The sequence below is a fragment of the Eucyclogobius newberryi genome, unplaced genomic scaffold (genome assembly GCF_026437365.1).
Source record: "Eucyclogobius newberryi isolate DKJ021-1_F unplaced genomic scaffold, fEucNew1.0.hap1 SCAF_5, whole genome shotgun sequence".
NCBI lineage: Eukaryota > Metazoa > Chordata > Actinopteri > Gobiiformes > Gobiidae > Eucyclogobius > Eucyclogobius newberryi.
In genome coordinates this window covers 31737682-31761064 of record NW_027316167.1, presented here as the reverse complement: position 1 = coordinate 31761064, position 23383 = coordinate 31737682, and the positions used below count along the sequence as shown (strand labels likewise).

Here is a 23383-nt window from a genome sequence, read left to right as displayed (position 1 = left end):
TCTCAAAGTCTGAAGATCGTTTTCTAGTTCAAAAACGTTCCAATCAAACAGTTCTTGCTGAGTTCTTGCAGCTGAAGGTAGTTGTCATTTTCCAGCTTTAAAGGTGTAACTTTTCTGATATGCGATTTATACCCAGTTGGTTTTATGCATTAACAATTTAGCTTGATTTGAAAAGGGACAAATTTGAAAAACTGGAGTAAATGAGACGTTTCTGAACCTTTTGGAGAACAAACACTTGTCTGAACTCTTTGTGAAGCTGAGACTCTGTAGTTTTGCTTCTGTTTGTCTGATTTACATGGAGGAAAACCAGATTTCAAACAAGTAGATTGAGCGTTTGTTGGGTTTTGGCAATATCTTTTTCAAAGCTGATGCAGGTTTCACCAAAAATGGTCAGGGAACAAACTGGCCTTGAATCATCCCAGAATGGTTTATACTTTTCATCAAATGGTATGAAAAATGAAATAAATTAGGAAAAAAATCTGATTATGGTTTATTGTCTGCTGTGAGTCACTTACAAGGCCAGTAACAATCAGATAAACCAATAATTAGATCATGCACAGAATAAATATGATGATCTAAAAACATATGTCAGTCAATCTGTGGATTTATAAAGGAACTGTTGGATTTGGAAGACAAAGAACAATTCATTTCTAAGTAACTCTTTCACATCAGTTTGACCTTGTTTTTTTAATAAATTCCTGATCAAAAAACCTGCTCATATATGAACAATCAGAAATAAATCAGATTCCTCACATCAGATGGAACTGTTTACACACAATCTTAAATAAGACAAGTTAAAAAGTTATTGAATTAAGGTGTATTTATCTTTTTTCAATATATAATGAAATATACTTGTTTGTAATGCCAGAAAAAGTATACTATAATAACAAACATCCCAAGCAAAGCAATAGTTCCTCAGACAGTTCTGTTTGTGATCTATAATGAGAAAGATCTGAGCTTAAAGACATGAGAAGTTCTTTTCTTCACTCTTTTCTTGAAGTCAATGTTGTTTTTGCCTCATTCAAGTCCAAAAAAGAATCAAATCAGTGAGTGCGTCTCATCCTGATTGCTTCCAGCGCTTATGTAAAGTATTATGTCATCATTCTAGTTATCTATTGTCTTTCTGGCAGACAACCTGCTGATTTGACTTCCCGTCTTCTTCTGTTCCGCCACAGTTTTCTCCTTCTCCCGCAGCCACAATCAGAGCTTCCTGTGAGAGCAAAAGGAAGGAAGGAGATTTCTGCTGATCACACTCACTCTGGGTTTTATTCCTGTGGGAACAGCAAGTGTGTTTGGAGGATATAAAAGTGTATTTCAGAAACAAAAGTACCTTAGAAGTCCTAAAAAGGGACATGTTGCCTTTTAATTCATGACATAAACTAGATTGAACTGATATAAAGGCACCAGTTTCATCTTTGCACTACATTTTCCCTTTGTGCAGCTTTAATTATTTAGAGACAGATTCATTAGCATACATTTGGTTTTGTTTGAATCAGTACAAACATTACACTGTCAAAAAAGTATGAAAAGAGGGTCTGAGACTGAAAACGTACATTTTATCCACATTTTATTGCAACTTTTATACAAAATGTTAATCATTATTCACATAATTAATTACATTCTATTTGCTGCTGTTATAATACAAGCTTTAAAATGTCTTATAGTCCTATGTTAAATGGATACTACAATTGTAATATAAACTGGCAGCTGTAAACATCTGCAGACGCTTTATATCTCCGCTTTATGTGTCATTATAAAACACGTGTCATTATAAACATTACTGCATCGTGTCCTACCCTCGTCGCAAGCATTTTCAAGCAGCAAAAATAGATATTGAAATAAATAACACAAAAAAACAAAAAGTGTGAGCAATTTTTTCCAAACATTTTTATAAATAAGAATGAATTATATTATATCTCGTTTTTGTTTGAGAGAGTTTGTGGACATCAGTGACATCTAGTGACAGGAGTGCAAATTGCAAAAGAAAAAATCCCTTTCATAAACTATATCAAAAGCCTAATTTCAACAAAACTAAACTAAATCAGCCTTATTTCATGTAATATAAGTATGAAAATATTGTTATTGTTTTTTTTTCTTGCACATTGCGTCCTTAAATTAGTTCTTAACATGGGGCTTTCTAAGCGTTGTCAAAAGTAGAGAAAATGAGAAACTAATCAGTACAAAAACTAGTATCGAAACTATAGAATACGTTTAACAGGATAAAATCTGACTTTGAACAGTTTTAAAATTATGTTGAGCTTTTTCTGAATTACAGTAATGTTTAATAAAGAAAGTATTTTGTGAGAACGTTCCCGTCTATTGTCAAAGACCTAAACCTAGAAACAAGCTTTTATAACAATCATTGTGGAATCGAAATCAGTTGCGACAATTATTTATATATGTATATGTTTTCCAGATGACTCTTTGCTACTAATCGAGTTTGTACCAGTGGATTTCAGGATATTAACATCTCCAAAACAATTTAGAAAAGCGGCACACATTTGAGCAAATTTATTACAAGTGAGATGAAGTACTCAGTCTTGTTACTCTAGTAAAAAAAAGCGCATAAAAACATCTACTTCAGTAAAACACCAATTTTGACAACTGTTAGAGCTGTAAATGTAGCGATTTTGGTAAAGAATTGTGCAGATTTTTGGTCAACAGTAGCAATTCCAATCAATATTCATATTTTTGAGTGAATTTTCTCTCTGCATATGTTGTTTGCTTGAAGCTGGGACTTGAATTCAGATTGTTACTGTGAACGTGTCAAAGATGACTCCTTAAACAACATGAAAAGTACTTTCAACTTTTCAGTCCAGTTGAAAACATGTAGTGGAGTAAAGGTTCAAAGCATCCACTATAAAACATACTCAAAAAAGTAAAGTACAGATTGTTAAAAACTTTACTTATGGTGGGGAGACTGGGGAGGGTTGTAACACCGATCAGCAGCGGTGGAAGGAGTACTGCCTTCTGTTACTCCAGTAAAAGTATCACATATAAAAATCTATGTAAACGTATTTGACGGTAAAAAAGTATTTCACGTAGATTTTTGACAATTATTAAAGAGAGACAGTGGTTATCCTGACAAAGAATTGTCTTGATTTTATAACTAAATTCATTTCCTAATGTTTCCTTTATATATTTAATTACTAAAGGCCAGGATTCAAAGTCAAAACCTTTAGTCACCATGAACGTACTAAAAATCATACGAGATGCACTTTTCACAGTTACGAAGTAGAGTAGAAAGTACAGATACCTGCTCTCAAATGAAGTCAATCTAAAAGTGTTACAACCATTCCTCGTCTCCACTACTTTTACCTTTGTACATCGTTACTTTCCACCTCTGCAAGTGCGTGAAATTTACATGAACCAACCAAATATTTCCCATGTGTTCTGTCCGACAAGGAAAACCCTTCTCAAACGGGCCAAACCCCCATTAAGAGTCTGAGTATTTGCTTGGGCGTCAGCATTTCCCTCTTGCTGCTGGACACACTGAGCTCCAGGGTTCACATCTCGGCTCCTGGGGCCCCGTCCTCCTGGCCCGGGCTCATCTCCACGCTCAGCATCTCCTCTCCAGCTCGCCGCGGCGTCATGCGGATGATGAGGGAGCTGTCGGCGGTCTCGGCCACCGTGTCGTCGTGCTCCTCGGCCTTGAACACCGGGATGGGAGAGCGCCGGTGCATGGGTGAAGGCGGCGGGCGCGGCGGCAGAGCGGAGGAGGCCTGGGGGCAATAAGAGACACGCTAACTGTCAGATTTAAGGCTTCATTGGTAGATTAATCAAAATGTAATCAAGGTCAAGACTCAGTTGTGTCTTCTCATCGATGATATGCTCAGGTGGATTTTAACTTACAAGTCCTCAAACAATCCTCTGTCAGTACAAGCGTGTGATTTGGAGCCGAGTTCAGACTTTGGAGGAAGAAATTTGACTATTTTCATCTTGACTATGACTATTTATGTGTTAAACGGCAGTGATTAAAAGTAGAAAGCCATTTTTATTTTGTTTTTGAAAAGAAATGAATCAAAAATCAAGATCTCTCAATATAATGGATCCAAAAAATCTTGATACATTTTTTAAATTCATACAGCCCAGCCCAGTTTGTCCAAAGTAACAAAAAATAGATCCGTCAATTCACGCCTATCATAAGCTCGATCGTGTTCAAAGCGTTCTCGACACAATGGGATAGAGAGCGAACCAGGCGTAAAAACGGACAATGACTGACAGTGTTAATGTGGGCGGATTCCCTAGCCAGTGTGACAAAACAACCACCTCCATTACAAATTCGAACCATCCATGACCTTTTCAAGTTTTTCACATACCATTCTGGCCTCACAAAGCATTAATGTTTAGAATACGTGCCATTTAAACAATTATAATCCAGTGCAGGAACCAAAACAGTCCGAACAGACGAAGATGTCCCCGGATGGCTCAGTTTTAATTCCTACACCGGTTTGTTTGTCTGGCATCGGGGATCAAACCTAACGCTGACCACTCTGATTGGTTAGGACAACCTGCTAAACCACGTGTCAACCAATCCGAGCGCTCTCACCTCCTCGGCCTCGGCTGGTTTGTACGCGGCCTTGATCTTGGCGAAAGTGCCCTCGATGCCGGCCTGCTCGGTCACTTTCAGAGCCGCCTTGAACATTTTGGGCGTCTCGGGTCTGGCCGGGATCACCACCGCCGCCTCCTTGCCCTCCTTCTCGACCGGCTTTTTGTCCTTCGTCAGCATCTTCCTGCAAGACGAGAAAAGAGCAACGACACGGTTACGGTTTTCAACGTTCAGAAGTACGGAAAGTCAACAGTGTGAGCTTGTTAAACATTGTATTTATCGACATAAACAACAAAGATAAGTGAGAATCGTCCAGTATGAACTTAATCTAGTCCTGTTTTAATCTCTTACATTGTTTTACATTGTTTTTTCTTTTTGTGCAAATGTGTCAATGTCGTGATGATGGTGCTGCACTTCGCCTCGGTCCAGGTCAATGGATTTCAATCACTTTTTTTTTTTTTTTAATAGGTTAATAAATAAACTAATCATAATATAGGATCACATGTGAAATTAGTAGCTTTGAAAATGACAGGAGGAAAATGTATGGAGGCAGAAACAAAGACAAGGAGCAGAGTTCAAACAGAAAAAAAGAGACTATTTTCTGTGTTAAATGAGAAAAACAGGGACGTGTCTGACCTGATGCGATAGTGAAATGAAGAAGATGGTAACGTAAATGTGTATTTTACATGTCAAAGCTGACGTACGAGTTTGGAAACACTTAATGCTCGTTGCTGATAGGGATGTGTGGTACTGTGTGATGTTGTGTGATGTTGTGTGATGTTGTGTGATGTTGTGTGTGACATTATGAGTTGCTCTTAGTGGTGACTGGGTGTAATTGCATTGTACGATCCTGTAAACAAGTGAGTGCTGATGGAAACGACTGTAGTTATGTAGCAGTAATCTGATGCAGAACATCTTTTCTTTTTTTTGTCCCTTCAAATAAAAAAGACTAAACTAAACAAAAAAATGTATACTGACCGATCAATATGAGAAAAAGATCATGAATTTCTGTATCATTGAGTAGTGAACAAGAAGTCAATTTGTGTTTTTCATGTCCAATCTCTTATAAAAGGTTGAAAGCGTTTATGACAAATCTGCGTGTTTTCTAATTAAGTTAAGTGACATCATTTGACCTAATTACTCTTGCTTACGCTTTATGAGCAGCGTCAGCCTTTTAAACCACCATATGTTTCAAAGCTTCTTGCACCAGTGTTTCGCACTAAAGCTGACGGACTGACTGACGAAAACACAGCTTATTCACATGCTTTTATAGTTCAATTCTTTGTCCGTATTGTTCTAAAATAAAACCTCTATTTTACTTTACTGTATGTCAGAAGTATTTGCAACTACTACAACTATAACTATACCATTTCTACTACAGTTTCTTCAGTTTTATGTACATTTCAAGGTAGAATTGGTACAAACATACGAGATTGAAAGTAAAGTTCACATTTTTATAAATCGAGATATTCAGTTTAACTTCATTTATTCCAAAAATAGATTTCGATATACATTTAATGAAGACATACTTTTAATCATTGTCATTAAACGCAAAATAGTCTCTTTCCTGTTTAAACTGGCATTTCCTTGATTCATTACCTTTGTTGTCTTTCTATTTTGATTCTTTTATTGTAAAGTGTCATTAAGTGTCCAAAATAGCCTTTAAGTTTGATGTATTATTATTACTATTATCATTTATGATTAAAGTCTGTACTCGCTCCAAACCTCATGCTCATTGATTATTTGAAACAACTGGATCTTGATTCAATTGAAATCATATTGGTTGAAATATGCTAACAGAGAGTAAATTAAGGCATTACTACTACATATGAATTACAGATTAAACTGAAGATTTAAGATAAAATTGTCCCACCAAACCACACATTTTCTAGCATCACATAAAACATTATTGAACCACAGAAAGAGAAGGAGAAAAGCTGTGACTAACCTTCAGCTACGACTCCACCAACACAAAATACATGTCCGTTTAAGCCGCTACATCACGTCGCACACACGGGACGTCGAAGCTCTGACTGAAGCTAAAGTGGCTGAGCTGGGCTCCTGAGTCACTGGCCCGTCCTAGGACCACATTGGTCCGACCTGAGCAGATTAAGCCCACAGAGGCTAATCCTGACTGGGGCAGAGGTGAGATCAAGGACAGGACCAAGAACGGGACCAAGAACGGGACCAAGAACGGGACCAAGAACAGGACCAAGAACAGAACCAAGAACAGGACCAAGAACAGGACCAAGAACAGAACCAAGAACAGAACCAAGAACAGGGACAAGAACAGGACCAAGAACAGGACCAAGAACGGGACCAAGAACAGGACCAAGAACAGGGACAAGAACAGGACCAAGAACAGGACCAAGAACGGGACCAAGAACGGGACCAAGAACAGGACCAAGAACAGAACCAAGAACAGGACCAAGAACAGGACCAAGAACAGAACCAAGAACAGGACCAAGAACAGGGACAAGAACGGGATCAAGAACAGGGCCAAGAACAGGACCAAGAACAGGACCAAGAACAGGACCAAGAACAGGGCCAAGAACGGGATCAAGAACAGGACCAAGAACAGGGACAAGAACGGGATCAAGAACAGGGCCAAGAACAGGACCAAGAACAGGACCAAGAACAGGGCCAAGAACGGGATCAAGAACAGGACCAAGAACAGGGACAAGAACGGGATCAAGAACAGAACCAAGAACAGGACCAAGAACAGGACCAAGAACAGGGACAAGAACGGGATCAAGAACAGGGCCAAGAACAGGACAAGAACAGGACCAAGAACGGGACCAAGAACGGGACAAGAACAGGACCAAGAACGGGACCAAGAACGGGGCCAAGAACAGGACCAAGAACAGAACCAAGAACAGGACCAAGAACAGGACCAAGAACGGGACCAAGAACGGGACCAAGAACAGGACCAAGAACAGAACCAAGAACAGGACCAAGAACAGGACCAAGAACAGGGACAAGAACGGGATCAAGAACAGGGCCAAGAACAGGACCAAGAACAGGACCAAGAACAGGGACAAGAACGGGATCAAGAACAGAACCAAGAACAGGACCAAGAACAGGACCAAGAACAGGACCAAGAACAGGGCCAAGAACGGGATCAAGAACAGGACCAAGAACAGGGACAAGAACGGGATCAAGAACAGAACCAAGAACAGGACCAAGAACAGGACCAAGAACAGGGACAAGAACGGGATCAAGAACAGGGCCAAGAACAGGACAAGAACAGGACCAAGAACGGGACCAAGAACGGGACAAGAACAGGACCAAGAACGGGACCAAGAACGGGGCCAAGAACAGGACCAAGAACAGAACCAAGAACAGGACCAAGAACAGGACCAAGAACGGGACCAAGAACGGGACCAAGAACAGGACCAAGAACAGAACCAAGAACAGGACCAAGAACAGGACCAAGAACAGGGACAAGAACGGGATCAAGAACAGGGCCAAGAACAGGACAAGAACAGGACCAAGAACGGGACCAAGAACAGGACCAAGAACAGGACCAAGAAAGGAACCAAGAACAGGGACAAGAACGGGATCAAGAACAGGACCGAGAACAGGACAAGACGGGACCAAGAACAGGACAAGAACGGGACCAAGAACAGGACAAGAACAGGACCAAGAACAGGACCAAGAACAGGACCAAGAAAGGAACCAAGAACAGGGACAAGAACGGGATCAAGAACAGGGCCAAGAACAGGACCAAGAACAGGACCAAGAACAGGGACAAGAACGGGATCAAGAACAGAACCAAGAACAGGACCAAGAACAGGACCAAGAACAGGACCAAGAACAGGGACAAGAACGGGATCAAGAACAGGGCCAAGAACAGGACAAGAACAGGACCAAGAACGGGACCAAGAACGGGACAAGAACAGGACCAAGAACGGGACCAAGAACGGGACCAAGAACAGGACCAAGAACAGAACCAAGAACAGGACCAAGAACAGGACCAAGAACGGGACCAAGAACGGGACCAAGAACAGGACCAAGAACAGAACCAAGAACAGGACCAAGAACAGGACCAAGAACAGGGACAAGAACGGGATCAAGAACAGGGCCAAGAACAGGACAAGAACAGGACCAAGAACGGGACCAAGAACAGGACCAAGAACAGGACCAAGAAAGGAACCAAGAACAGGGACAAGAACGGGATCAAGAACAGGACCGAGAACAGGACAAGACGGGACCAAGAACAGGACAAGAACGGGACCAAGAACAGGACAAGAACAGGACCAAGAAGAGGACAAGAACAGGACCAAGAACAGGACAAGAACGGGACCAAGAACAGGACAAGAACGGGACCAAGAACGGGACAAGAACAGGACCAAGAACAGGACAAGAACAGGACCAAGAACGGGACAAGAACGGGACCGAGAACGGGACCAAGAACAGGACAAGAACAGGACCAAGAACAGGACAAGAACAGGACCAAGAACAGGACAAGAACAGGACCAAGAACAGGACAAGAACAGGACCAAGAACAGGACAAGAACGGGACCAAGAACAGGACAAGAACAGGACCAAGAACGGGACCAAGAACAGGGACAAGAACGGGATCAAGAACAGGACCGAGAACAGGACAAGACGGGACCAAGAACAGGACAAGAACGGGACCAAGAACAGGACAAGAACAGGACCAAGAACAGGACAAGGACGGGACCAAGAACAGGACAAGAACGGGACCAAGAACGGGACAAGAACAGGACCAAGAACAGGACAAGAACGGGACCAAGAACGGGACCAAGAACAGGACAAGAACAAAACCAAGAACGGGACCAAGAACGGGACAAGAACAGGACAAGAACAGGACAAGAACGGGACCAAGAACGGGACCAAGAACGGGACCAAGAACAGGACCAAGAACAGGACAAGAACGGGACAAAGAACGGGACCAAGAACAGGACAAGAACGGAACAAAGAACGGGACCAAGTACAGGACAAGAACAGGACAAGAACTGGACAAGAACTGGACAAGAACGGGACCAAGAACAGGACAAGAACAGGACCAAGAACAGGACAAGAACGGGACCAAGAACGGGACCAAGAACAGAACAAGAACAGGACCCAGAACAGGACAAGAACGGGACCAAGAACAGGACAAGAACAGGACCAAAACCAGGACAAGAACAGGACAAGAACTGGACCAAGACCAAGACCAAGACCAGGACCAAGAACAAAACCAAGACCAAGACCAAGACCAAGACCAAGACCAAGACCAAGACCAAGACCAAGACCAAGACCAAGACCAAGACCAAGACCAAGACCAAGACCAAGACCAAGAACAGGACACGACCAAGACCAACAAGAAACAACAGAAACGTCTAATTTAAATAAATATAAGATCATTATCTTATGATGGGGAGCAGGACCACACCCCTTTCACGCCCCTTCCTGCGGCTGCACTATTTAAGCATCCATTGTCACACACATCAGCATCATGACTTTGTGCCCCTCCCTCCAATCCCCTTTTAATCATTCTAATTATTCTAATGTATCTCCTATATGGGATTATGGAGGCCCGGGAGCCTACAGCCCTAATCGCCAGAAGCCCCAAAACTACATTCATTTCTGTACATTTGTGTTATTCATGTTTCCCTTGTGTCAATAAACACTTTGCATCGTAGCTGGGGTTGTGGTCCTTGCTAGTGAACGAGAGAACGGTAATAGCAGCAGTGTTCCTGTTGTTTATCTGGTTTTCTACAACTGTTTCCTTGATTTTATCTTTTTAAATGTCAGGTACAAACTACACATTGTGCAGAGTTGTAGACTTTTATGTTATTTTATGTTTCATGTTATTAGACTGTAGCAGTGTTTTGAGTTATTACAGTAGAAAATTCCTTTATTCACCCTTGACACTCTTTGACACATTTTTGGTCTTCACCCCCAAAATTACAAAAGTTGTGATGTCATCTGCATAACTTCTATTATGTCACCAGATTGTTAAAAAAAAAAGGTACTAAGATTAATCAAAAGTTCCAAATATATAACTATATTTGTATTGTGTGTATTACTTACATAAAATATACATATTATATTTGTTGCCAATACCCAGACTTTATTTTGTGTTTTAGCGCTGGGGAAAAAGCATAAGTGGGTGAAACATAAGTGGGTGTGGCTTCTGTGTGGGCATGGTTTTGGTGTAAGTGGGTGGGGCTCACTTGGCTTTCTTCCGGAGCAGCTTCTGGGACTCGGGGTAGTGGACCAGGATCTCGGCCAGGTCTTTCTTGTCCAGGATCATGAGGTTTGCAAAACCATGAGACTTCACGTTCGCAGTGCGTCGGTTTCCTCCACCGCCGGCGAGCAAACTGACCAATCAGAGAAGAGCAGGGTCAGAGGCCAATAATATAATATAATATAATATAGTTATAGTCGCAAGCCAATTATTCTACACTAACACAGCCTGCTAATTTACCTGTAGGACTGCAACGATTAATCAAATCGTAATCATATTTTGATAAATGTAATTTCATCAAAAAATTGCTGATCTTTAATCAACAGCAACAATTCAAATCAATGTCCTATTTTCTATATTTTTTTCTTTTTTGTTTGCTCAATGCTGGGGCTTGAACGAAAAAAACCTTCACGTAGGATGTCACCATGAACGTGCTACAAATATCAAAATCAAATGTAAAGTACTTTGTATGGTGTATAAAGTACAGACACTTTCTCTCTCTCAAAAAAAAGTTGTGAAGTAAAAGTAAAAAGTGTCCACCGTAAAAATCACTTGAGGAAAGTACCGATACACAAAGCTTTTACTGACAGATACTTCAGTTTTTCTAATTATAAGTTAGTTTGATAGGAAAGCACCTGTGGTAAATATTTATCATAGATTTTCTTCCGGTAAGTTGCAGTTCGCAAAGACATTTAGAAAAATTATTAGTATAAAATTACAGGAAGTACAGCTGAATCGGAATCCCTCTGTGATGTCATCAATGAGCGACGTGCCACTGAAAACGCAAAGACATTTTCCACTTAACTGACACTTTTGACAGTTTAAATGATCTTCAACAAAATCAAGGTGTTGATGTGGTATTATTGTGTGTCAAATCATAACTGTTGTGTCATTTATATGGATTTTGGCTGTTGTGGAATTACTTTTACGTCATACGTCCTACGTCTTTACAAAAATAGTCAAACTGAGACAAATAGGTAAAATGATTAATGAAATCTGAAATATAATTGTGTTCACTACGTTTTAGTGAAATGTGTGGTCCAGAGCCAAATTTACCAGAGGCCCGTGGTCTCTGGGCCGGGGGTGCGCCACCATTTTAACAGAATTTGGGGCCACACTAAATATCCCCAGCACTGGATCTGTTTCAAAAGGGACACAATAACGACTGCTATATTACATTTCTGTGGAAAAATAAAACACAAAATGCTTTACCAACATTTCTCCTGGTTCAGCACATCCTGTGCTGGTACTTCCACGTCTGAACCAGGACTAACCCAGAATCAAACCAGGCTAAACTACGTCCAAACATATTGTAAACCATAGGTACAGAATAAAACTGGTCACAGACTTAAAGTGCAGTGTCAGTCTCAGGCTCAGACCCTGGAGACAGAGCTGTGTCTGTGTCAGTGTTAATAGTTTAAGTGGATGAGTCCAGTCTCACCTGATCTCCCCGAACACAGAGCCGGCTCGGATCGTCACAAACACCGTGTTCAAGTCGGGACCCCCCACCACCTGCACCTCGCCCTGCTTTATGATGTACATCTCTCGCCCGATCTCGCCCTGTAAAACAAACAACACGCTGCTGTTTGGTCCGGCTTACGAGAGACATTTACCAGAGACTATTTATGTTCTTATTTGTGCGTATCTGTGGTTTTAGATTGTATGTAGGTGTTAATGCACTTGTATCATAACTTTAATGCATTTTCCAAATGTTTTTAAAGCGCTCTGAATTGCATTGCTCTGAAATACATTTAGATTTTTGATTACAAAGACATATGTAATGAACAGGGGTGGGATGAAACTTTATTTCTAATGCTTTTATAGCATTATAACATATTTCTTCTACATTATTTTCAGTAAAAGCTGAATCATTATTGCAGTTTTCAGCTGCCTAAAGTACCTAACCTATAGTGGTTCATGGAAAATTAAAGAAAAAAATATTTTTCAGAAGTACAGTATTGAGAGAACTTGTCGCACGAGATCTTGTCCTATATCTATATATATATTTATTTTATTAAAATATATATTTTGTTTTATTTATTGTAATGAATGATATAATAAATGTACAAGAGCTACAAGAGCACCACATCCAAATACAACAACTACACTCATGCATTGTTAGGTTTCTGTCCTAGTTTATTTTAGTTTGATAGCATTAATAATCTTTATTTGGATAGCACTAAACACTTTTACAAAGTGCTTCACAGTGCAATTAAAATCTCACTCAAGACCCAGTACAAGAAACATGCACAATAATCATCAAATTATTATTATTAATAACACTAATTTAAAAATAATAATAATAAAAAATAATAACATAATAATAATAATAATAATAAATCAAAGCAAATAAAAAAGTAGAAGTTAGACATAAGAATATCAAAAGCACAAAACATAATAAAGAATTTTAAATATTTATTAAAAGTGCAAGACAAGATTAAATTAGTTCTTTAGAGATGAGTAGGTTAGCCATTGTTTAGTTTTGATTTTGTCTCATTATTTGTGACATTTGAGGCATTTGTAAAGCGCCATTTGTGCACAAAATAATTCAAAGTGCTTTACACAACAGGAAAAGACACAAAACAGAAACAATAATTATAAAGTCATATAAAAAATCCCTTCAGTCGTTTGCACAGCCAAAGAGAACTGCACAAAGCAGAAAAGCCCATGTTTATCCCTGACCTCTGCCAGAACAGCTGCATTTCACCTTTAAAATGAAAAACGTGAATGATTTTGTACCTTTTTACACACAAAGTCTCCGGGGAGAAAGACCACAGACTTGAGCCTGGTGAGCATGTCGAACACCATCTGCCGGTCGCAGCCCTGACACAGAAACACGAGCAGAGCGTTAGCACAGCAGGAGGTGTAGCGTGTCCTGCCTCCATCAAACCCACTCTCCTACAAACTGCACCTATTAGCACCGGAAATAACATTAAGAACTGGGTCAGCACATGGACTCTGCAGTTCAAACTCATCAGACCAGTTCATCTCATGTAGTGCACCGACACCGGCCTCCAATACATGTATTTCTATTGCAATGTGGGATTTCATTTAGAAAAGCTGTGTTTTCTGTTGACATTATTATGGCCATACAGTGAATTACATTGACAATGACTTGATAAACAATGGAAAGCTTCTGTATCTCTATATGTCTGAAGTGGGCCTGGCTAATTAATCAAAACACCAATATTCAGTGATGTCTAATTGGTTGGGTTTTTTTTGTATCGAGAGGTCCAAAGCCAATACTAAATTAGATTATTTTTTGCATTAAATGGCACAGAATAAAAGTCTTTTTAGTTTATGTTCAAATCATTTCGAAATGTAATTAATTTCTGTTAAAAATTGATTTAAAAATTAAGATGGATCAATATGAAGTGAAAAATTTCCATTTTTCCAGCTGTAATCTGGTATCAAACGATAGAATCATGAGCCTGGATTGAAAATGTTAAAGTGTGATTAACTTTAAATTCAAGAAAGAATATAAAGACAGGACATTGATGAACTATGATAAAAAAAAAGAAACAAATTATGAAAAGTGTCAAGTTATTAACACCTAACAGTAACTGGAAATGTAAAGCTATATTTTGGAAGTGGGATTAAACAAATGACACTTCTTTTGAACATGTAAATTTACAGCTTTGTAGCCTAAGAACAGAAACCATTATTTTAGGGTTTATTTTATTTCTTTTGTACATCCAGACTTTTCAAACACATCATCAGCCAAAAAAAAAGTTGAAATACAGTGACTCAAGGCTTTTTTTAAAGAATAAAATGTATTATTGTAAGTATTTACATTTGTGTTTTAGAGTCCAGATAACGACTCCACAGTGTCTATCAGATTACATTTCATTTATATTAATTTCATTCATTACACATCAATTTAATTTAATACTTTAATTAAGCCACATTTTTTCTAATGTGGATGCACACTTATTAGTTAATATTTGAGTTTATTGTTGCTAATTTGCTAAATACATTGCTAAATTGATTGTATTCTGTTAAATTATAATGATTTGCCTCATTGCTACTTTGACTTAGTTACTTTGTTAATTTAGTAAGTACTGTAGACTTAGAAGTAAGTAAGTAAGTAAGTAAGTAAGTAAGTAAGTAAGTAAACATAGACACAAAGTGCTTTACAAAGTAGTAAAAATACAATTCACAATATAATAAAATATACAATATGCAGACAAATGTATTACTATTTATTATCCTAGATGTAATGTCGCCCCCGTGTGTTCAGTTGGGGTTAGTCCTTGTATTTAAACTCCTCTTTGTTTGATGATTTGTTTCTGTTGAGCCCAAACTTTGTATTTCAATTATTTTTTTGTCATTATTGAACAAAAGTAATTGTATTGAATTATCTTAGTAGTTACACCTGTGTTCCCTGCCTTTTTTTTCATTTTTAATTTGATTAATAGTCGACAGGTCACAATGAGCTGATAAATCATTGCAACCCTAATGGACATGGTGTAAACATTTGGTGTAACATAAACTTCTTTGACATGTTAACAAAGATGTAAATTCTAGATAAATTAGATTACTGTCGTGACACATATTCATGTGCAATTACTGTCGTGATCACATGCAATGGTATTTTTTTATTTTTATCTTTATTATTTTTCCCCTCCATCACTTGTTGTGAGTTTTTGTTTATAGGAGATCTTCTATTGAGAGTGTTTTTCAAACTTCCTATAAGTGATCTGTTCTTTTCTTCTGTATCTGCCTCTGTATCTACCTGCGTTGCATCAATGAAATTTCCCCTTGTGGTATAAATAAAGGACAATAAAGGAATATCTTATCTTATCTTAATGTTGAGGTTTCACCGTTTCTGACCTGAAACAAAGCGACTTTACTGACGATGCTGTAGTTCACGTCCACAGCCATGTCCAGTCTCATCTTCTCAGGAAGCTGAATCAACAACTCCTGCTCGTCTGAGAAAAAAAGAGAAGAAAGGTCATGATTTAAGGATAGCACAAATATTTGAATTTGATTTATTGATAAAACATCACAAAAATCAACACAACAATAATACAACCACACACAGAACAACAACAACCTCCCCCAATACAATTATTTGAAACATTTCCCATATACATTTATATGGTCATAACTAATAAGACCGTCTTATCTTTACCTAAGGCTGTTTAATGGTGAACGCTCTACAAACTGAGCTCCTGCCACCTCATAATTCAGACTTTTTGGGGGGTTTGTCACAGTATATATATATATATATATATATATATATATATATATATATATATATATATATAATACAGACTCATCACAGGACACATCACAGGACACATAAACATCAAACTGTGCTTAACACTTAAATGCATGTACATAACGTGTGTAGAAGCGCCCTCACCGAGCATGCCCTGGCTCATCCAGGTGTAGTCGTACCAGGTCTTGATGCGGTTCTGCACGTCTCGAGGGATCTTGTAGGACGTCATGTACTTGGTGGTGCTGTCCATGCAGGCGCGGTAGTAGTTTTCCCCCGCGGTCGCAGCGCCCACCACGTCTCTCATCTGAGACACAGCAACAATGGTCAGAGTCCGCTTGACCTGGACACGACTGACTGGCTTCATAGGTTTTAGTTTTATTGTCTTCATTATTAGCAGAAAAACTTAATTCGATTGTGGTATAATTTTGAGTCAACTGTTAAAAGGAGTCATATTGTACAATGTCAAATTCACTGTGTGTACTTTATCTTCTTTTTTTTATTTTTATAAAAAAATGCATAAAAAAACCAGAGAAACCAACAACAGACACAAATCCAAATAAAAAACGTCCAATAAAACAATAGAAACTAAATATGTCGGTGTAGTCCCTCATTCGTCCAGGCGTGTTCCATAGTAGAAAAAGCTTCAGTTGTAGTCATCTGGACTCAGTTAGAAAAAATAGACGTTTCGACTCTCATCCAAGAGACATTGTCAATAAAAGAATTTAGGTCGAGAACTCCGATATTTATACTATTCTGTGGTAAGTCCAGCCCATTGGGAGGAGCCTTCCTGAAGAGGAAAGAGTTGTTTGTTTCAACAGTTTTTCCGACAGGCCAGAGACATAATGGAAAGAAACACCCTTCCTTCTCTGTTCAGTTTCCCTGAGTCCAGATGACTACAACTGAAGCTTTTTCTATAATAGAAACTAAAGCACACGTAAATCCAAACAATTGTCCCATTTTGCCCACAGTCCGTCAAATTTGTCCCTTTTCAAATTGAGTCTGAACGTTGATTTTTTTTAATTTTCTGAATGTCCTGTACAAAGTTAGTCCAGTCAATGATTGTCGGTCCAATTCGTGTCATCCATTCTTTTTGTGAGAGCTTTTTGTGCTCCAGAGGTAACAGTTTATTGTGTCCATGGCAGGAGTTCTGAGGCCCAACTACATCATTCTGAATAACAAGGCGTCGAGACCTGCTGCGTGAGCGTGGCCTCAGATACAGACGTCTGACCGGTGAGTTTACTGACCGGTGTGTTTACTGACCTGACCGATCATGATGGAGAAGGCAAAAACACCCACAAAGTAGTTTATGAGCTGGAAGCAGATCTCGAACACTGTGGTGGGGTCGGGCAGTCCTCCGATTGTGATCAGAGTCTTCACAGCAAAGTAATAACAACGGATGTACCTAAGGGATTCAAAAAATATACTACGTCATTACAATTGCTAACACCTTTATTAGTTAAATATACTGGATCAACATAGGTTAGGAGGAAGAGATAGATACATAGCAAATATTTATGTAAATCTGTCAATTCAATATCATTTGTATTATTGTTATCATTTTTTAAAATGTATTTTACTTTTGTCAATCAACCTTTATTTAGTACAATACAATTAACAGTGCAAACAATAAAAAAAAAACTACAACAAAAAAACAAGTGTTACTGAGTGTAAAAAGCCAGTCTGAAAAAACTCAATGAACTCAATGACAAAAAATATATAAATAAGCAATCATTCACTAGCTTATAAACTAATAATTAAACTAGAAAATTGAACAGTTTGAGTTCATCTTTCTTTAGTGTCATATCTACTCATCCACCATTAATGGTTTTTCAAATAAATACGAATTTGCTCAAAGCCCCCGGGATAAAGCGGAAGAAGATGGATGGATGGATATTTTCTACTTTCTTACTTTATTTATTCAGCTATTAATTAGTATTTTTGTGATTATTTTTTTATTATTTGTCAGATTGAAGAGCACAACTGATGACAAAAAATCTGTCAAATAAATTCCCTTAATTTGAAATGATCCGAGATAAATGTGCTGCAGCATTGAATAGAAAGAAGATGGTTCAAAAACAGTATAAATGACAGATGTGAGACTCACGCGTTGCCTTTTCCGTTATAGACCCATTTAGTGGATCCCAGTCCTTCATAGTCTGAGCCCCAGTAAAACAGACAAGCGTTTATGTGCAGAGAGTAGAGCAGGTACGAGGAGGTCCGGATCACTCTGAAATACACACCAAATACACGTTTACATCACTGTGAAAATCAACTTCGACGAGCTTTGAACGTTGTTACAGCAGTGATTCCACATCATTCATTTAATCAAAGTTGTGCATGTTTGAGTGATTGTGTGGAGCTGTTTACGTACGAATATGGAGCATAAATGAGCCATACATTTGAAAAAGAACAAATTTCACTGATTTTGGGTTAAATATGGTGTTTATTTTGGACTTTGTGTGCCTGAATTTTCTTTTCTCTGGATTTCTTATTTCTTTCTTTTTTTAATTAAATCTCTCTGTTCTTGTTCCATTTCCACTTGTTCCATACAATTAATACAATTAATAGAAAATTTCCGTGCAACCCCCCCACTTGTCCAGAGGACGTACACCAATTTGAGGCCAGTGGGCGTAACGCCCTAAGACAGGGGTGGGCAATTATTTTCCTCCAAGGGCAGATGAAGAAGAGTCTCCCTGGAATAAAGCCAGTCGGACTCTGAAACAACAACAACTATTCTACGACAAGTCACAAAGACATATCATGACTTCATGGGCTTTGTAACACCAAAGCAATGGAAGGAGTACTTTTAAGGACTACGACGGAGTCTGAGACGGGAGATGGCGGAGGAGAGTGGATCGGTGGTCGAAGACGTTCTGGACGGTGTGGAGGAGCAGCCTTTTCTGGCTGCACGTGCCCGGAAACGTAAAAAGTCCCTTAGCTCGTCCGAGGGTTCTGGGAATGAGCAGCAGGATGAGGCTGAAGCTATTGATGTCCGGAGTGAGAGCAGAGACTGTAAGGTGATCATAAAGCTTGCACAGGATAGTGCATCCTTTAAGGAGTGGAATTCAGTGGCATTGTCAAAGAGCCTAACTGTAGCTGTGGGAGTGATCAAGAGTGCGAGTGTCCTTAGAGATGGCTCGCTGCTGGTCGTGTGCAAGGACGCGGCTCAGCAACGGAAGGCGATTGGAACTAAACGTCTGGGTGGAAAGGACATTCTTGTGTCTGATGCTGAAAGAAACACGGTCAGAGGAGTTATCGTAGGTGTCCCTACGGCGACGTCTGTGGATGAAGTTAAGGAGAATTTGACTGGAGCTACGGTGGTGGACGCTAGGCGGTTGAAGGTGACCCGGTCTGGGGTAAGATGTGACAGCTTGTCGGTAATGGTAACACTTGAAGGGAGGTGCCTGCCTAGTAAGGTGTTCATTGGGTTCATGTGCCATGACGTTAGGCCATATGTTCCACCGCCCCTGCGTTGCTTTAAGTGCCAGCGCTTTGGGCATATTGCAGCAGTCTGTAGAGGGAGGCAAAGATGTGGTAAATGTGCAGGAGATCACGAGTATGGGAAGTGTGACGTGGGAGCAAAACTGAAGTGCTGTAACTGTGGGGAAGAACATAGCTCTGCCTACGGGGGATGCAGGTTTAGCAAAAGAGCTGCTGAGGTGCATAAAATAAAGGTCTCTCAAGGTATATCCTATGCAGATGCAGTCAAGAAAGTTTCAAGTAACGAGTTTAGAGTAAATACAGAGAGAGGAGCCAGCGCTGCTCCCAGCCAGGGCGAAATGAGAAAGGCCAGCGTGGTTCCCAAGAAGTGTGAAGGTTTCAAGAGTGGAGGTCCCAAGTGTGCAGGTTCCAGAATTAATGAGAATACCCTGGTTGTGGATAGAGAGGATTTTGTACTCTTTATGGTGGATGTTGTAAACTGTGCTGCTCAGACTCAAAGCAGAACTGAAAGGATCAGGATCATTGCTAAAGCTGCAGGGAGATTCCTTGGAATAAAGGAGCTTGATTGGGCAAATATAGAAAACAGGCTAAAGGCGCTAAATGGGAGTCGGAGTGATGGGGGTCTGCTTTTGGGGAGTCAGGGTGATCAGAGTGACGAGATGGGGGTGGGGGTGGTCTCCTGTCCTCGTCCAGTCTCGTAGACGCACGGCTACCAAGCGGCGACATCAGTGGAAATATTAAAGCCTATAGAATGAAGCCTAAAGAATAAAGCTGTACGGTGGAAGCACCGAACGTCAAAGAAGGAGAGGAAGATGAAGAAGAGTCTCCCTGGAATAAAGCCGGTCGGTCTCTGAAACAACAACAACTATTCTAGTCACAAAGACATATCATGACCTCAAGGGCTTTGTAACACCAAAGCAATGGAAGGAGTACTTTTACGGACTACGACAGAGTCTGAGGACTACGACAAAGTCTGAGGAATAAAGTCTGGCGGTAATGCAACAATTGGATGCCAACCGCCATAAAACAACAACAACAACAACAACAACAACAACAACAACACTAACCCGAAGTCACTGGGATAGGCTCCAGTCACCCGCGACCCCAAAAGGGAACAAGTGGTAGAAAATGGATGGATGGATGGACAGAGTCTGAGACGTCTCATGTCCTCTTGGGCTTTGTCAAAGCACTGGAAGTCAAAGCACTGGAAGAAGAACTTTTAGGACTACAGGACAACAGGACAACAACAACAACAACACTTGGGTGCCAACCGCCATAAAACAACAACAACAACAATAACAACAACAGGTTGAAGCCAGTCGGACTCTAAAGGATACAACAACAAAGCATCTCATGACCTCATGGGCTTTGTAACACCAAAGCAATGGAAGGACTACGACAAAGTCTGAGGAATAAAGTCTGGCGGTAATGCAACACTCGGATGCCAACTCGAGATGGGGGTGGGGGTGGTCTCCTGTCCTCGTCCAGTCTCGTAGACGCACGGCTACCAAGCAGCGACATCAGTGGAAATATTAAAGCCTGTAGAATGAAGCCTAAAGAATAAAGCTGTACGGTGGAAGCACCGAACGTCAAAGAAGGAGAGGAAGATGAAGAAGAGTCTCCCTGGAATAAAGCCGGTTGTTGTCTGAAAAAGTGTGGGTCCTTGCGGGTCTGTGGGCAGGAACGCGTGGGAGGAAAGGGCCTTCGCCCGCATGAGGATTGGCCATACTGGACTCAATTGGTCACTGAGTAGGATAGGCAAACATCCGACCGGTCTGTGTGGTCACTGTCGGGTGCCAGAGACTGTCGAGCATGTGCTGATTTGCTGTGAGGCTTATGATAGGGAAAGGGCCGGGTTGGCCTTGTGGTTTCGGAATAATGGGCGGGAGTTCAATCTGCGGAACGTTCTGGCGATCCAGTCACAGGGTTTGTGTCAGGCTGTGGTTGCTTACTTATGTAGCACAGGGCTGGGTAAACGTTTATAGAGGTGGGGGGTGTTGGAGACTGAGCCGAGGATGAGGAGCAAGAGGATGTTCTAACGCGCTTGGACTTCATGGGCCTAGAAACGCCAAAGTGATGGAAGAAGGACTTCTAAAGGATAAAACGACAAAGACGTCCCATGACCTCATGGGCTTTGTAAAACAACAAAGACGTCCCATGATCTCATGGGCTTTGTACTTCCAAAGCACCGAACGTCAAAGAGGGCGAGGAAGGTGAAGAAGAGTCTCCCTGGAATAAAGCCGGTTGGTCTCTGACACAACAACTATTCTAGTCACAAAAACACATCATGACCTCATGGGCTTTGTAACGCCAAAGCGATGGGAGGAGTACTTTTACGGACTACGACAGAGTCTGAGGACTACGAAACGTCTGAGGAATAAAGTCTGGCGGTAATGCAACACTCGGATGCCAACCGCCATAAAACAACAACAACAACAACAACAACAACAACTATTCTAGTCACAAAGACATATCATGACCTCATGGGCTTTGTAACACCAAAGCAATGGAAGGAGTACTTTTACGGACTACGACAGAGTCTGAGGACTACGACAAAGTCTGAGGAATAAAGTCTGGCGGTAATGCAACACTTGGATGCCAACCGCCATAAAACAACAACAACAACAACAACAACCAACTGCCATAAAACATCATCATCATCATCATCATCATCATCAACAACAACAACAACAACAACAACAACAACAACAACAACAACAACAACAACAACTACAGGTTACTTCTGCCTTTGACCTGGTCTGACAACAGAATCTGTAAGTTCGAATCTACAATTTACCTTAATATGCATTAGACTTTTCTCTACTTATGATTTTATGTTTTTAACTGAAACATGGCTCGACAAAAACAGAAAAGATAGTTCTGATAGAATCTGCTCCACCTAACTTTTAGTTTGAATGTGAAACACGAGAAAACAAAAAAGGGGGTGGAGTCTGTGCTATCTTTAGAGATGAAATAATTACCTGCAGGTTGTCTTTTGGAGTGTTTTCATCATTTGAGTATGTATCCTTTAAAATGGAGCTAAAACAGTCTCCATCCATTCTCTTCATTGTTTTATACAAGCCTCCCCAGCACTGCCAAAGTTTTATTGATGATTTTACTGAGATGCTTTTAGTTGTATGCACAGACTTTGATGGTTTGGTCATTACATGTGATTTCAATGTGCATGTTGATAATATTAAATATTATTAATATTAAATATTATCAACATTCACAACTATTGCACATGCACAACTATTATCAACAAATTTTGTGACAGAAACGTTAAAGAGCTTGATGCTGTCCTTGAAACCGTCAGTCTTACTCAGCATGTGAGAGGCCCCACCCACAGCAGAGGGCACACTCTAATAAGTAAGTACATTTTATTTGTATTGCACCTTTCACAGACAGAAGTCACAAAGTGCTTCATAAAACACAGAATAATAATAAAAGCACAAAAAACTTACAGTGAGCAATACATATACAACAATATACCGTCAAATCAGTCCATAAAGCAAATGCAATTAAAAGGCTTGACTAAATAAAAAGGTTTTAAGCTGACCGTTAAAAGCAACAACAGCGATTGGCAAAATGTTCAGCTTTAAGACTTAAGTTGGTTCTGCCAAAGCTCGTTCATCAGGACCAGTCAGGCAGAAATATGGTCATAATATCAGGCAGCTCCTGGAAATCATTGATAATTACAATCTAGAGAATAAAAAGGGACTCATTTTTGTCACAGACCTACAAAAGGAATTTGATAAGATAAGTTTGGATTTTATTTATAAAAGCCTTCCTGTTATAATGTTGGTGATTCCCTGATAAAGTGGGTTGAAACACTGTATAATAGAACAAACTGTAGAATCATCAACAATGAATATATTTATCATATGATTCTATATATTTTAGGCCTAAAACAAGGCATTGTCCCCGTACTTATTCATTAATTGCAATGGAAATATTAGGTAATAAAGTA

General features: G+C 39.9%; 1 protein-coding gene across 1 annotated transcript in view; it reads right to left on the bottom strand.

The window, feature by feature from the left end:
- Positions 1 to 3270: 3270 nt before the first annotated feature.
- Positions 3271 to 23383, bottom strand: part of cngb1a (cyclic nucleotide gated channel subunit beta 1a) — a 59322-nt gene continuing 39209 nt past the window's right edge. The window contains exons 28-36 of the mRNA XM_072464638.1: positions 18077 to 18199; positions 17233 to 17374; positions 16117 to 16276; positions 15582 to 15679; positions 13488 to 13571; positions 12190 to 12308; positions 10735 to 10881; positions 4550 to 4733; positions 3271 to 3722 (exon numbers count right to left, since the gene is read on the bottom strand). Coding sequence (XP_072320739.1) covers positions 3507 to 3722; positions 4550 to 4733; positions 10735 to 10881; positions 12190 to 12308; positions 13488 to 13571; positions 15582 to 15679; positions 16117 to 16276; positions 17233 to 17374; positions 18077 to 18199 — 1273 coding nt within the window. The 3' untranslated portion in view covers positions 3271 to 3506. The remainder of the gene's footprint in view (positions 3723 to 4549; positions 4734 to 10734; positions 10882 to 12189; positions 12309 to 13487; positions 13572 to 15581; positions 15680 to 16116; positions 16277 to 17232; positions 17375 to 18076; positions 18200 to 23383) is intronic.